The sequence below is a fragment of the Vipera ursinii genome, assembly GCF_947247035.1.
Source record: "Vipera ursinii genome assembly, chromosome: 1".
NCBI classification, from domain to species: domain Eukaryota; kingdom Metazoa; phylum Chordata; class Lepidosauria; order Squamata; family Viperidae; genus Vipera; species Vipera ursinii.
The window spans coordinates 138,315,375-138,330,595 of NC_139512.1; the positions used below are offsets into that span (position 1 = coordinate 138,315,375).

The window sequence follows — 15,221 nt, forward strand, 5'->3', positions numbered from 1 at the left end:
TGCCTCACTGAGTGAAGGGTACTTCCCTGCTGCCTTGAAAGAGGCGGTGGTAAGGCCCCTCCTCAAGAAACCGGCACTGGACCCAGCTGTTTTAAACAACTTCCGTCCTGTCTCCAACCTTCGCTTCCTTGCGAAGGTCGTTGAGAGTGTGGTGGCACGACAGCTCCCTTTGAACCTGGAGGAAGCTGAATATCTAGATCCGTACCAATCGGGTTTCAGACCGGGGCACAGCACGGAGACGGCATTGGTCGCGCTGGTGAATGATCTCTGGCGGGCCCGAGATAGAGGTTATTCTTCTGTCCTGGTCCTATTAGATCTATCAGCGGCTTTTGATACCATCGACCATGGTATCTTACTGCGTCGTCTTGAGGGGCTGGGAGTGGGAGGCACCGTTCTGCGTTGGTTCTCCTCCTACCTCTCGGACCGTTCGCAGACGGTGTTGGCAGGAGGGCAGAGGTCAAGCCCTAGGCCTCTTAATTGTGGAGTGCCTCAGGGTTCGGTGCTCTCGCCCCTCCTGTTCAACATCTATATGAAGCCGCTGGGAGAGATCATCCGTAGCTTCGGGGTGAAATATCATCAATATGCTGATGATACCCAGCTATTCATCTCCACCCCGAACCAACCCAGTGATGCCCTTGATGTGATGTCCCGTTGTCTGGAAGCGGTACAGATTTGGATGGGAGAAAACTCAACCCGGCCAAGACTGAGTGGCTGTACATACCGTCATCTCGTTTAGTCCAAGAGGTTCCATCTCTGACTATAGGAGGAGAGATGTTACCTCCCATTGATAAAGCACGCAATCTGGGCGTCCTCCTAGATTCACGACTCAGTTTTGAAGATCACATTGGAACCGTGGCTAGGGGGGCATTTGCCCAGATTCGTCTTATATACCAATTGCGCCCCTTTTTGGACCGAGATGCCCTACGTACAGTCACCCACGCACTCGTTACCTCCCGTATTGATTACTGTAATGCTCTCTACATGGGGCTGCCCTTGAAGACCACCCGGAGGCTTCAGCTGGTGCAGAATGCAGCTGCACGGGTTGTGATGGGAGCTTCCCGATACTCCCATATTACACCCCTCCTGCGTGAGCTGCATTGGCTACCAGTTGCCCTCCGGGTGAGATTTAAGGTGCTGGTACTTACCTTTAAAGCCCTACATGGCTTAGGTCCGGGATACTTGCAGGACCATCTGCTGCCGGGAACAAATTCCCATTGTCCAGTACGCTCACACAGAGAAGGCCTCCTCAGGATACCGTCAGCTAGGCAATGTCGGCTGGCGACCCCCAGGGGGAGGGCCTTCTCTGTGGGAGCACCAACCCTATGGAATCAGCTCCCCCCTGAGCTTCGGATAGCCCAAAACCTCCAATCCTTTCGCCGCGGCCTCAAAACACACCTGTTCCACCAAGCTGACCTAGACTGACAGGCATTTTAATTAATTTATATTTAGTATTTTTAATTCATTTTAAAATTCTCTAATTTTTTATTGCACTGATGTTCTCAATTTTCATTTTATCTTGATTTATGTACTTATTATATGTTTTATTGTGAGCCGCCCTGAGTCCTTCAGGAGATAGGGCGGGATATAAATCCCATCAATAAATAAATAAATAAATATATATATATATATCCTGGAAGCACACATTGCTCCTGGAAGCAGCAGGAGGAACACTTTGGCCTGATGATGACGGATGGGATTTCGTCAAAACGTCGCCACAACGCGGGAAGAAACCCGAGACTCTAGATCTATATATATATATATATATATATATATATATATATATATATATATATATATATATATATACATATATACATATATACATATATACACATATACACATATACACATATACACATATACACATATATACATATATACATATATACATATATACATATATACATATATACATATATACATATATACATATATATATATATATATATATATACATACAGAGGTATAATTCTTATAGGTAAGATTGTTTTTCCAGGGTTTTCCTGTAAGCATGGTTGGGGAATTGTCAGATATGCTGGATAACAGCTTCTTGATAAAATATTTTGAGAATATTTTTGTTACTAGACCCTTAAGGCTTGATTCCATTTGATAATATTTGAAAGAATGTTGTTATGGGGAAAATGTACTCTCTAGCACCATCTCCACAAAAGTTGCTGGTGTAACATTAATGTAACTTTAAGTGTTCAGACATTTCGATATGTGGGGATCCAGCCTTGCCCGATTGAAATGCATGAAAAAGGGCAATGATATTTACAGCTATCTGTATGCCAGTTAAATATTTTGTACTTTTGTTTGTAATTCAGGAGCATACATGCTAGTTTCCACGCATGCTTATTTATTTATTTATTTATTTTATTGGATTTCTATACCGCCCTTCTCCCTAGGGACTCAGGGCAGTTCTCAGGGCATATATAAATAGGTATACAAAAATTAAAAGAAAATTAAACCATGCCCAATTAAAATACAGCAAAGGTAAGATAATAAAACCAATTAAAAAACCCATATTCCCCTTCAGGCCAGACCAGCTAACTCGAACAAGTGGGTCTTCAACCCGCGACGGAAGGATCGGAGGTCCGATGCCATCCGGAGCTCAACCGGCAGTTGGTTCCATAGTGCCGGGGCACCCACAGAGTATGCCCTCCTCCTGGGGGCCACCAGTCGACATTCCCTGACTGAAGGCACCCTGAGGAGGCCCTCTCTGTGGGCACGCACAGGGCGGAGGGGAGTTGACGCCGGCAGCAGGTGGTCCTCGAGGTATCCCGGACCCATGCCATCTAAGGACTTAAAGATCATAACCAAGACCTTGAACCTCACCCGGAAGACAACTGGTAACCAATGCAGCTCGCGGAGCAAAGGTGTAACATGGGAGTACCGGGAAACTCCCAAGACAACTCTCGCGGCCGCATTCTGTACCAGTTGGAGCCTCCGAGTGGTCTTCAAGGGAAGCCCCATGTAGAGAGCATTACAAAAGTCTAGGCGAGAGGTCACGAGCGCATGAGTGACCGTACACAGGGCATCCCGGTCCAGATAGGGCCGCAACTGGCGCACCAGGCAAACCTGGGCGAAAGCCCCCCTAGTCATGGCTACTATATGGTCTTCGAGGGTAAGTCGTGAGTCTAGGAGGACTCCCAAGTTGCGAGCCCTATCCACGGGGGGTAAGAGCTCACCCCCCATAGAAAGAGATGGAACATTTTGAATGTCCCGGGATGCCGGAATGTACAGCCACTCAGTCTTGTCAGGGTTGAGTTGAAGTCTGTTCCTCCCCATCCAGACCCGTACCACCTCCAGGCAATGGGACATCACAGCGAGGGCATCACTGGGGTGGTTTGGGGTCAAAATGAAAAGTTGGGTATCATCAGCATATTGATGATACCCAACTCCAAAACCACGAATGATCTCACCCAGCGGTTTCATGTAGATGTTGAACAGGAGAGGCGAGAGAACCGACCCCTGAGGAACTCCACAAACGAGAGACCTAGGGGCCGATCTCTGCCCCCCTGCCAACACCGACTGCGAGCGTCCCAGGAGATAGGAGGAGAACCACTGAAGAACTGTGCCTCCCACTCCCAATCCCCTGAGATGCCGCAGCAAGATACCATGGTCGATGGTATCAAAAGCCGCCGAGAGGTCTAATAGGACTAGGACAGAGGAATATCCCCTATCCCGAGCCCTCCAGAGATCATTCACCAGAGCGACCAATGCCGTCTCCGTGCTGCTTCATGAAATATTCTGAATCCTTCTAGTTTCATTGAGAAAGTTCCTGACAAAATTTATATAGTTTTGAAATTATATGACTGAAAAACTCTCTCATTCATGTACTTCTTAGCCATAGATTTGTTTTCACTCAGATAAAACAAAGTGTTAGAAAACTTTGTATTATCTGAGGTGATGTATAGTAACATTAATAATCCTTCAATTCAGATGAAGACTACAGCTGTGTATCAAGAAACTTGGTTAGTTAGCTGTGACACTTAAAATTCAAGTGTCTTTGGAAATAATGCAGTCATGCATACAGATTCCAGATGCACAAAATTGAGAAGTAATAATAATGTGATTTTAGGCTTCAGTGAACTATAGTAAAGTGGGATAAAAGCCCACAGAAAAATGGGAGACACTGCATGGTTTTGATTTACTTATAAACTAATCTCTGAAGTGCTCTGGCACCAACTGTATAAAATGTGCATGTCAGAAAGAGAACTTTTTACTTTTGGAACCAATAATTTTAGCCAATCTCTATAGATATCTATGCAGGAAGATAACCAATCAATAGAACGAGGAATGTAAAAGAAATCCATCACAGATTTCTTTTAGCTGTAATTGCCATAATCCACTAGAGCAGGGATGTCAAACTGTCAGCCCGTGGGCTGGTTGCATCATATGAAGGCCGTGCCCACCACAGCTCCAGCAATGCAAAAAAAGTTGCAATACATCGCGACGTCACATGACGCGGAAAGTTTGATACCTGTGCACTAAATTTCACCATAGCACATCACCAGTAATTAATGGAGTTTGCTGCCAGGTGTTGTCACCTAGAAATCTTTGTTCTGCTTTACTTCCATTGTTTTAATCATAAAATGCAAGTGTTCTTGATTTTGTACAGTGTTTGGAAATAGGACTGGGCTAAAGGAAAATGACTGGCTCAAGGTCATTCAGCTTTCATTCCTAAGGCAGGCCTAGAACTCATAATCTTCTGGTTTCTAGCCTTGTGCCAAGTTTAGACCAAACTGGCTCTCTTGCTCTCTAATATGTGGCTTTACTTTCAAAAACATGTGATAGACATATTTATCCCAAAATAAAGTAACTCTGGATTTAAGATTATTCCCAGCCCCAGCACCCAAAGAAAAAATAGCTAAAAATTTTATGAACATTTAAAAAAATCTTTCTATTGCTTAATTTTCATACTGTATCCATCTAAGACTAACCTTGGATATAGATTCTCAGTCCCAACAATCAAAGCAGGATCAAAATATATCATCTATGAATTAATAATTGTAAGTAAAAGTGAATTGATTGATAATAAGGTAGTCCATTTATTGAATTCCGAATGCACATCAAGATACATACATACACATCTTTCCCTCTTTCCTAAACAGAAACTGGGAAAAGAAAGGGAAGGCTGGAAATGGAGAAGAAAGAAAATACAACTCACTTGGAAAGGGAAGAGAAAGAGAAAAAGGAAACCAACCTGAATAGAGATGAGAATGGAATAAGTAACTTGAAAGAAAGTCCTGATTAAAAATTAATCCCCCCTCCAAAAAAAGACTAAATTCATCAGTATCTCCCAAATAATTAATAACCACCAGCTAATCCTGAAAGACATATACTGTATGTTGATGCCTGCACACATTCATCTTCTTCCAAGAAAAAAAATAAGACTCTACATTCTTACATCTGCCACTCAAAAGTATTTATTTGGAAGAAAACAATCTTTCTATTTGATTACCATTCAATTACCTAGCTAAATTTTCTTGAAACTGAATATTTTATCAGTCTCCCCTTCTCACAGAGTTTATTGAATGCAAGAAGCTTTCTGATAAATATTTCATTCTTTTCATGGTCTCGTATTAAACTACTTACAGTCAGTCTGGTGACTTCACAGTGAAGATCAGGAGAGTCATTAAACCCAACTCCATACACTTGGATGTTGTTACAGTTGGAAAATCTTACATCGCAGAAGCCACCATTGAGTAGACTGGTAATCTCCACAGAATGCTCTAGTATTGAGATAAAGATGTGATAATCAACTAATTATTTGTTTGTATTTAGTTATTTGCTATATTTACTGCACTATTTGATCAGTTTTCTGTTTGGTCACAATTCAAATCAAGTAACATAGCAGTGGAAACAATGCTATGGTGTCCCAAATATTAACTATCTAAAACCTGAATGGCTGCTCAAAAATAATTGTTATAGCTAACTTGTGAAAAGATAAAGGGAAGGGTAAACCATTAAGAAAAAGTATTCCAAAGCATGGAGACCACTCCAGAGAAGAACTGTTTTGGGGTCCATACATTTTAGTATTCATGCAAGGATAGGATTTCTAGCAACTGCTCTTCACATGAGAAGATAAACCAGGTAGTTTTCATCTAGGGAAGAAGGCTTCTAAGGTATTATAGCTTTCAATTTCAACCAGGATTTTGAAATGGTCCCAGAAGCTTATTGATAACCATTGCAATGATCAAAGGATAGGAAAACATTTAAATAGTGATTCTATTAGTAACCTATCCACTGCATTTTGTAGCAATTGAAGCTTCCAAATCACATTCCAAGGCAGTCCCAAGTAGAGTGTGTCACAGAACTTTAGTCATGGGATGAAATATGCTCGAGTCACTATTGCCAAAGATACCCTAATCCAAGTATACTTGCAACTAGCACACCAATGTCAGCTGAGCAAAGACTCTTCTGGTCACCACTTCCATTATTGTTTAGCAAGAGCCACAAATGCATCAGGATCCTCTAGTAGTTGCAGATCAGCTCCTTTAAGAAAGTGATTCTACCTAGAGTTAACATTTGTGTACAAGTATAGTAGATTTAAGCTTTTACTTTATATATAAAAACTTTTATGTACAAACTTTACTTGTGTGTCCTTGTTGTCTAAAATACTAGCTTTTGGCTTCTTATGTCAAAAAATTAAATTAAATTAACAATTTCCAAGAAAAGGCAATAGGAAAAACAGACATTGAAAACACAGATTGGCATTGTTCTTACATTTTATGTGGCAACTAAAGCAGTGCTGGGATTCAAATACCTGAACATCAGGTTCTCTGCGTGGATGCAGGCCTGGTCCTCTGAGGCCTAGAATAGACTTCTGGAAGTGACATCAATGCACTTCCGGTGGGCTGTTCTAGGCCTGGGAGGCCTCCACCAGGGCTCTTGGGAGTCTCCTCCAGGCCTCCGAGGCCTAGAACAGACTTCCAGAAGCAGCATGGGTTCAGCCGTTTCTCTGAACTCAACAAAATTTAGCTACCGGTTCTACTGAACCGGTGTGAACCGGCTGAATCCCACCACTGAACTGAAGCCATCTGCTCTGGAAAGTGTTTTTCATTACAGTGTGTGTTGTTAAATTAATAAGATTATCTCATTCAAGGCTAATTAGAGACCAATGAAAATACGTTTTATATTTGATCTAGTCAATGGTCTTGCCAAGACAGTGATTCCATAAGTATATATAAATTTGGAATAATGTGTCTAAATACTAGACTATATTTATATTTCTGGAAATATTCTTTGATAGTTACTTCACTTTAACTTTATGGAGTTCCTTGCAAATTATCTCATTAGCAAAATCTGTGAGAATTCTGCCAAGAAACATCATTCTGCTCAGTGTGCAAAATTGTATTATTCTGATGTCTCATCAGTCTGTAGCAAATAAGCATGGCATAAGAGCCAGAATGGTCTAGTGGTTAAGCCACCAGACTAGAAGGTAGGAAACTATGATTTCTAGTCCTGCCTTATGCAGAAAACCAGCTGGGTGACTTTGGGTGAGCCACTCTCTCTCAGCCCAACCCACCTCACAGGTTTGTTGTGGGGAAAATAGGAGGGAGGAGTATTAGCAGTGCTTTTTTTGTAAAAGAAAAAGGTGCCGGAACTCACACATGGCATACAACCTGTTGTGTATGTAAATAGTTATTAACATGGCAAGTAAGAGATTGCAAACACATTGCAGCTTAGCAAGGTTCAGAGCGGGAAATTAAGGTGCATTCATTGGACGCCACAACCTAGGAGCGGGAAAAGAGTCTCCATTGATTGGTTACAGTTCAAAGGCTTTCTCTATAAAAGGGTTGCAACATTTGACAGTTGACAGTTGACTTTGTGTATTCAATAAACTCGTTCATTGTTAAACCACTCTGAGTCCTCGTCAATTAGAACCAAACAACTGGCGACGAAGGTGGGATTGACAGAAGACCAGAGAATTGGCGGAATTGTCGCGAAAGGCGGCAAATTCAGAGCGAGTCACAGTCAACCGAGCGGCCGCGGCAGAATAAGAAAAAAATTCTCCGAATGGCGCAAATAGGGTCATTGAAGGAATTCGACCCAAACTTCCCCGAAGATTGGGAAGAATACATCGGTCAAGTCGAAGGGTTCCTGTTAGTGAACGGAATCACAGATGACCGTAAAAAAGCGGCGGCATTATTGACGATCTGCGGCACACCGGTCTACAGAGTCGCTGTCGGACTGTGTCAACCGCAACCAGTCTCTAGCGTGCCTTATGCCGACCTCCTCGCTAAATTAAAGGTCCACTTTACACCCCGAAGGTCCGAACTCTTTTGGCGGCGCATCTTCGAAAAGAGGAATCAGAGACCGGGAGAGTCCATACAAAAATTTGTCGCTGCCGTCAGGGAAGCCGCAGTACGATGTAAATACGATAATTTAGAAATAAGAATTCGGGACAAAGTAGTACTGGGCTTGCGTGATGAACAACTACAAAACAGAATAATCGCCAAACCCACCGGCGATTTGCAGGAAGTGCTCGACGAACTTCTAACTTACGAGTCAACCGGGTATCGCGACCCCCCCCCCCGCAGTAGCATGGCAGCAGCGCCCGAGATCAACCAAGCGGGCTATGTGGACTGCGGGGAGGTGGACCAGCAGTGGGAGGAAGAGATCGCCGAAGTCTCCAGGCGATTTGGAAAGATGGCACCTAGACAACCCAGAAGTGAGGGGCCCGAACCTGGCCGCCGTCAACAACCCGCAACTCCGCAAAGACAACCGACCGGGGCACAACGACCGTGGCGGGACACCGCAACCAGACCGCGCGACAATGATAGCCAGAACCGATGCGGCAGCTGCGGCGGCAACCATCCCCGCGCATCCTGCCGATTCCGTACCGCCAAGTGCAGGGCATGCGGCAAGACCGGCCACATCCAGGCCATCTGCAGAAACCGCGCTCGCGACAACCGTCTGAACGAAGTCGATGTGTGGCCTGAGGGTAAGGTAACCCCTAATGCTAGTGGCAAGGAGACCCCTAAAAACCGGGTTAAAATTCCAATTCGAGGGGAGGTGGCGCGAATCAATAGGAGAAGGCCGGGAAGTGGTCACAATTTTCCGGATGGAAAATTAAAAATCACAGTCCTTCTGCAAGGGGTCCCTTGCAGAATGGAAATCGACTCAGGGGCTTCAGTGTCGATAATTTCCACTGAAACCCTTGAGAGAATTGAACAAATAAGTGGAAAAAGAATTCCACTTAGTCCAACAAATATTCAATTATCGGACTTTCAAAAAAGTCCAATAAAAGTAAAAGGGAAGACCAGCCTTAGTGTAAAATTTAAGGGGTTCAAGGGGGTCTTAGATCTAATAGTTACAGAGGGGAATAGGACTAGCTTAATCGGACTTAATTGGTTCCCTGCCCTGGGAATTTGGATTGGGGGAATAAATTCAGTGATTAAAAATAAGACCCTCGAATCCGTCTGCAATGAATTTGCAGACGTATTCGATGGATCACTGGGCAAGTACAAAGGGCCCCCCATTAACTTCAACCTAGACCCCTCAGTAAAACCAATCAGGCTTAAGGCCCGAAGGGTACCTTTCGCCTTAAAGGGAAAAATCGAGGCCGAGCTCGACCGGCTTGTAGGCCAAGGAGTATTAGAACCTGTTGAGGGCAGTTTGTGGGAAACGCCGATTGTCACACCCCTCAAACCCAATGGGGATGTGAGAATCTGCGCTGACTACAAAGCCACCCTCAACATTGGAATGAAAAAGCATGCTTACCCGGTCCCGACGGTGAAGCAGGTCCTCGCCACGATCCAGGACGCCGCCATTTTCGCCAAGCTAGACTTGGCGCATGCGTACTTACAGTTGACTGTTTCTAAAGAGGCTGCAGAGGCACAGACGATCGTTACCCACAAGGGGGCGTTCTGAGTTCACAGACTGCAATTTGGAATTGCAGCAGCTCCAGGCATCTTCCAAGAAGTGATGGAGAGGACCTTAAAGGGCATACCTGGAGTATGCCCTTACTTCGATGATGTCCTAATAGCTGGAAGGGATGAAGGAATGTTAGTAGAGCGGCTGGAACAGGTACTGGGTAGATTTAGGAAGGCTGGATTGAAACTAAAGAAGGAAAAGTGTAGCATAGGGGTTAAATCCACTGATTTTTTGGGGTTCAGGATTGACAAAAGTGGAATCCACCCTACCCCTGAAAAAATTAAAGTAATCAAAGGGGCCCCAGAACCAAGGAACAAGGCGGAACTACAGGCCTTCCTTGGCTTGGTAAATTTTTACCACACGTTTGTGCCACATAAGGCTGCCATTGCAGAACCCTTACACAGACTCTTAGATAAGAAGACCCCTTGGCAATGGCAGAACAAGCACAAAGCGAGTTTCCAAACTTTAAAAGACATCCTTTCCAGTAATTCAACTGTAACCCACTTTATAGAAAACAAACCAATCTACCTGGCGTGCGATGCTTCGCCATATGGCGTAGGGGCTGTGATCAGCCACTTAGACAACCAAGGAATACAAAGACCCATTGCATACTACTCCCGCACACTAACCAAGGCAGAGCGGAACTATGCGCAAATAGACAGGGAGGCATTAGCCATAGTGGCAGGAGTTAAAAAGTTCCACGACTACCTGTATGGTAGGAACTTTACTATACTAACGGACCACAAACCCTTGCTGGGACTGTTTACCACAGATAAACAGACTCCCCAAATTATGTCACCCAGGATGCTGAGGTGGTCCATTTTCCTCTCAGCATACTCATTTTCCCTCCAATACAGACCAGGTAAGGACATGGGTCATGCAGACGCTCTTAGCAGATTGCCCCTAAGCACAACAGAGGAGGACCCTGCCCCAGTGGGACAAATAATGTCCCTACAGGACATTCCTGATTTGCCCTTAACTGCAAAAGACATTGCTGAGGCAACCAATAAGGACCTCACCTTAAGGAGAGTAATGGCCTGGGTCATGAGCGGTTGGCCTAACACCAAACCAGACGAAATATACAGTCCATATTTCAGAAGGAAAGATGAACTGTCAGTTCATTTGGGATGCTTACTCTGGGGAACTCGTGTAGTTATTCCAGGAATCCACAAATCAGCTATTCTACTAGAATTGCATGAGGGACATCCTGGAATAGTAAGGATGAAGGCGTTGGCTAGGAGTCACTTGTGGTGGCCAGGACTGGACAACGACATTGAGGAATGTGTGCCAATTGCCATCTGTGCCAACGTTCCAGGCCTGAACAACAACATATCCGCACACATAAATGGGAACAAGCTAGGAATCCTTGGTCCAGGATTCATATCGACTTTGCTGGACCCTTCCAAGGGTTAACGTTCCTAGTAGTGGTTGACAGCTACTCTAGATGGCTAGAGGTAGTACCGGTCAGTTCAGTAACTTCAGGCAGAACCATACAGGCATTAAGGGGCCTCTTTGCCACTCACGGGTTGCCGGATTTAATTGTGTCTGATAATGGGCCACAATTCACATCTATTGAATTTCAGGATTTCCTCAAGGCCAACTCGATTAAGCACAAGACTTCAGCACCCTTCCACCCCTCCACCAACGGATTGGCTGAAAGAAATGTGAGGACCACGAAGGACGCTTTAAAAAGAATCATTCGAGGTGACTGGCATCAGAGACTGGCAGAGTTCTTGTTGGCTCAGCACACGACCCCATGTTCTGCTACAGGGAAAAGTCCAGCTGAAATGAGGTGGGGCAGGAGATTATCCACCAAATTGGACAGATTGCACCCTGACAGACTGCAAACAAACATTGAATTAGACATTCCTAACAGAACATTTAAAGTGGGGGATTTGATCTGGGCCAGAAACTATGCCCAAGGGGACAAATGGATTCCAGGGGTGGTGACTGAAATCTTAGGTCCCCTGTCGTACACTATTGAGGGGGAAGGGAACAGGATCTGTAAAAGACACGTAGACCAGCTGAGGAAAAGATCTAGTGGTTGTGTGCCAGTTGAGGGGGACCAAAGCATAGTAGGGGGAAACAGTACAGATAACAACAGGCCAGAGAGTGGCGTAGAGGAGGGGCAAAATGACTCATTCCCTCGTACCCAACAACAACAATTCAGTCAAATTGAATGGGAAATACCCCTGCGGAGTAGGCCAGTGACCACTGAATTACAAACACAAACTAATACACAAGACAGCACATCTGTAGCCAGCAACCCAGAGCCCAGGCCCAGCAGTGACAAGCTGCCAAGCAGTCAACCAGGAAGAGGGGTCCCTAGCAGCCAAAGTAACAGATACCCTTCTAGAATACATAGGCCACCAAAATACCTAAAGGATTTTGTAAAGAAATAACATCAACTGGGGGGTAAGGGGTGTTGTGTATGTAAATAGTTATTAACATGGCAAGTAAGAGATTGCAAACACATTGCAGCTTAGCAAGGTTCAGAGCGGGAAATTAAGGTGCATTCATTGGACGCCACAACCTAGGAGCGGGAAAAGAGTCTCCATTGATTGGTTACAGTTCAAAGGCTTTCTCTATAAAAGGGTTGGAACATTTGACAGTTGACAGTTGACTTTGTGTATTCAATAAACTCGTTCATTGTTAAACCACTCTGAGTCCTCGTCAATTAGAACCAAACACAACCCACCTTGCCTACCCTACAAGGTTCCAACCAAAAAAGGTGCCGGAACTCCGTTCTGAGCGTTCTATGAGAAAAAAAGCCCTGAGTATTAGGTATGTTCTCCACCAACTATCTGTAGCATATGAGGTCCAGTTGTATAGTTTTCAAATTACTACAAAAATGTCTTATAAAATGGACAATGGATAATTGAAAAAATGGCGGACGTGCGGGCGGATCTGTTTGAGTGAGCTCTGCAAGTCTCGGAAAAATAGGTGTCCTAGGAGCCCCCCAGGGGTGTTTACACCCTCTGGGTTGGGGGGATAGTGAGCGCAATAGTTTAGGCAGCTGAAGGATGAGGTTTTGGATTCCGTTAGCTGCCAGCCCTGCCGTTTTTTCAGCTGGATGTTGGGGGCGTTTACCTGCTCCCTCGGGCGTTTTTCGGGCCGTTTTCGCGAGCCTGGTGGTTGCGGCGGCCAGCGGCTTCGGCGGCTTCGGCGGCGTCGGCGTCCTCGGCGATGGCGGACCCGGCGTTCACGGGAGGTCCCTGGCTGCTGGCGGCCTTGGTGGCCTTGGCGGAGGCGTTTCGGGCCGTTCCGGGCCGTTTCTGTGGCCGGATTGGTCTTCTGCGGCTCTCCCTCGGCGGTGGCGGCGGCGGCGTTGCTGGTTCGTTCCGGGGACGACGGGGACGGCGTCGGCGGCGGCGGCGTTCTCCGGGGCCGTTCTGGGCCTGCCTTTCCATCGGCCGTTTGCTGGGTGTCCTCGGCGGTTGCGGAGCCGGCCTTCGGATGGTCCCTCGCTTCTGGCGGTTTTGGTGGAGGCGTTTCGGGCCGTTCGGGCCGCTTCTGTGGTCGGCCTGGTCTCCCTCGGCTGTGGCGGCGGCGGCGTTCCTGGCTCGCTCGGATGGCGACGGGGATGGCGGCGGCGGCGGCGTTGTGCCGGGGCTGCTTTAGGCCTCCCTTTCCATCGAATGTTTATCATTCTCGGCTCCATCAGCGTCCTGGCGGCGGCAGCAATGGCGGTGGCGTCTGCAGCAATACTCCGGTGGTGGCGGTCGCCCTGGTGGCTCAGCGGCGACGCTGTAATCAACTTATTGTTTCCTCTGCTTGCTTTGTTCTTTCTGGATGGCCTGGTACTCTTACTGCTGTTGGTGGCCTCGAGGGTTCCTGGGCTAGCCGGTTAATGCCGGTGGATCCCAGTGGAGCCCAGTGGTCCCTTGAAAGATCTATGTTTCCTGTGACACCAGTTGTGACTCTGGTTGGTGCCATCGGATCTGTGGACCTAAAAGAATTAGATAACTTGGAAGACCCCAATGACTGCAGGATTGGCCATGATAAACTTTTTCGAAGGACAGAGCAGCGGAGGATTTGGCCACCTAGTAGTGCAGACTTTGAAGATGTATTATATTATCTTATCCCTGCCTTCGGACTGTTCTTTATTGCCATTCACATATCGGCCCCAAAGGATTCAGAGTTCCCTGGGTATTGGCCACAGTGAGAGGGTGGCCTGAACTTACATCTGCTGCCCCTAGAGGTGAGAGCTCTAGGGGTCATGCTGTACCCAGGATGGATGTTTCGGACTATTCCCCCCTGGTATAGGCTTTCCAACTGTCGTGAGAGGGCGGTGGTTGGCCTGTCTTGGGGTGACACCCAGCTGAGTGGCAGTGGCTGGGTGGAGGCTCGGGACATCTACTTGCTCTCTGTTTGGTCCCTCCTTAAATCAATTGATTATGGACTGCCTATATCTGGACTGCTTTATGCCTTGTTTGAGGTACTCCTCTACGGACTTGCTCGCCCTCAGGGGTGCTCCCCCCTCCTGGAGGCGGCCCGCCTTTCCAGCCGAGTATAATCTCGAGGAAGGTCCCATCTATTGGGATCCTGAGAGATGGCCGGGCACGGTTACGGACCTCCGACGTAGACCTAATAGGAGGTCTTTGATTTGTTTTCTGTCAAAATTTTTTTGGGGGTTAGGGAGGAGGGAGGGTTCTTTTCTTGGTTGTTTGGACGAGGGGGGCAGTCCATCTACCGATGTTCAGGCTAGTGCTGAGGCTGATCGCGATGGGGAGGAGCGGGGGTCGGCTGCTTCTGGGGCTCCAGGGCCAGTCGTGGGATTGCCTATTCCCACGACGACAGGGAATGGCAGCAGGTGTAGGAACAGAGGGCCGTATCGGTCTCAGGGAAGGCCTCTCCGCTGCTTACAAGCGGTGAGGCACTCCGACCCTCTGGTTCCGCCCCGAGGTCCCGGGAGTGAGGATGTGCAGCCTCCTGAGCTCCGGCTGGTGTATTTGAATGCCAGGTCGGTCGTTAATAAGGCTCCTCTCGTTCGAGACTTGGTCGAGGGTGAGCAGGCTGACCTGGCTTGCATCTCGGAGACCTGGTTGGGCCCAGAGGGCGGTGTTCCTCTGGTTGATCTTTGCCCACCAGGTTTCCGGGTGCTGCACCGGCCTCGGGCTCAGGGTAGGGGTGGGGGAGTGGCTGTTGTTGTGAGGGAGACCTTGTGTCCGCGGGAGGCCACCGTTCCCCAGACAGTCGGGTGTGAGTCTCTCTTTTTGAGATGCGGCCCTGGTGCGCAGTTGGGCTTGCTGCTGGTGTACCTTTCGCCTAGTCACGCAGCAGCAGCCCTGCCTGAGCTGCTTGATGTCCTCTCGGGGCTGGTGGTTGAGTTCCCGAAA

At 46.8% G+C, this 15,221-nt stretch overlaps 1 protein-coding gene across 1 annotated transcript in view; it reads right to left on the reverse strand.

Annotated features, from left to right (window-relative positions):
• The window catches only part of VWDE (von Willebrand factor D and EGF domains), a gene marked incomplete at its 5' end in the record, with an annotated part of 239,537 nt that overhangs the window by 157,410 nt on the left and 66,906 nt on the right, over nt 1-15,221 (reverse strand). Inside the window, one exon of the mRNA XM_083367117.1 lies at nt 5,599-5,735. Coding sequence (XP_083223243.1) covers nt 5,599-5,735 — 137 coding nt within the window. The remainder of the gene's footprint in view (nt 1-5,598; nt 5,736-15,221) is intronic.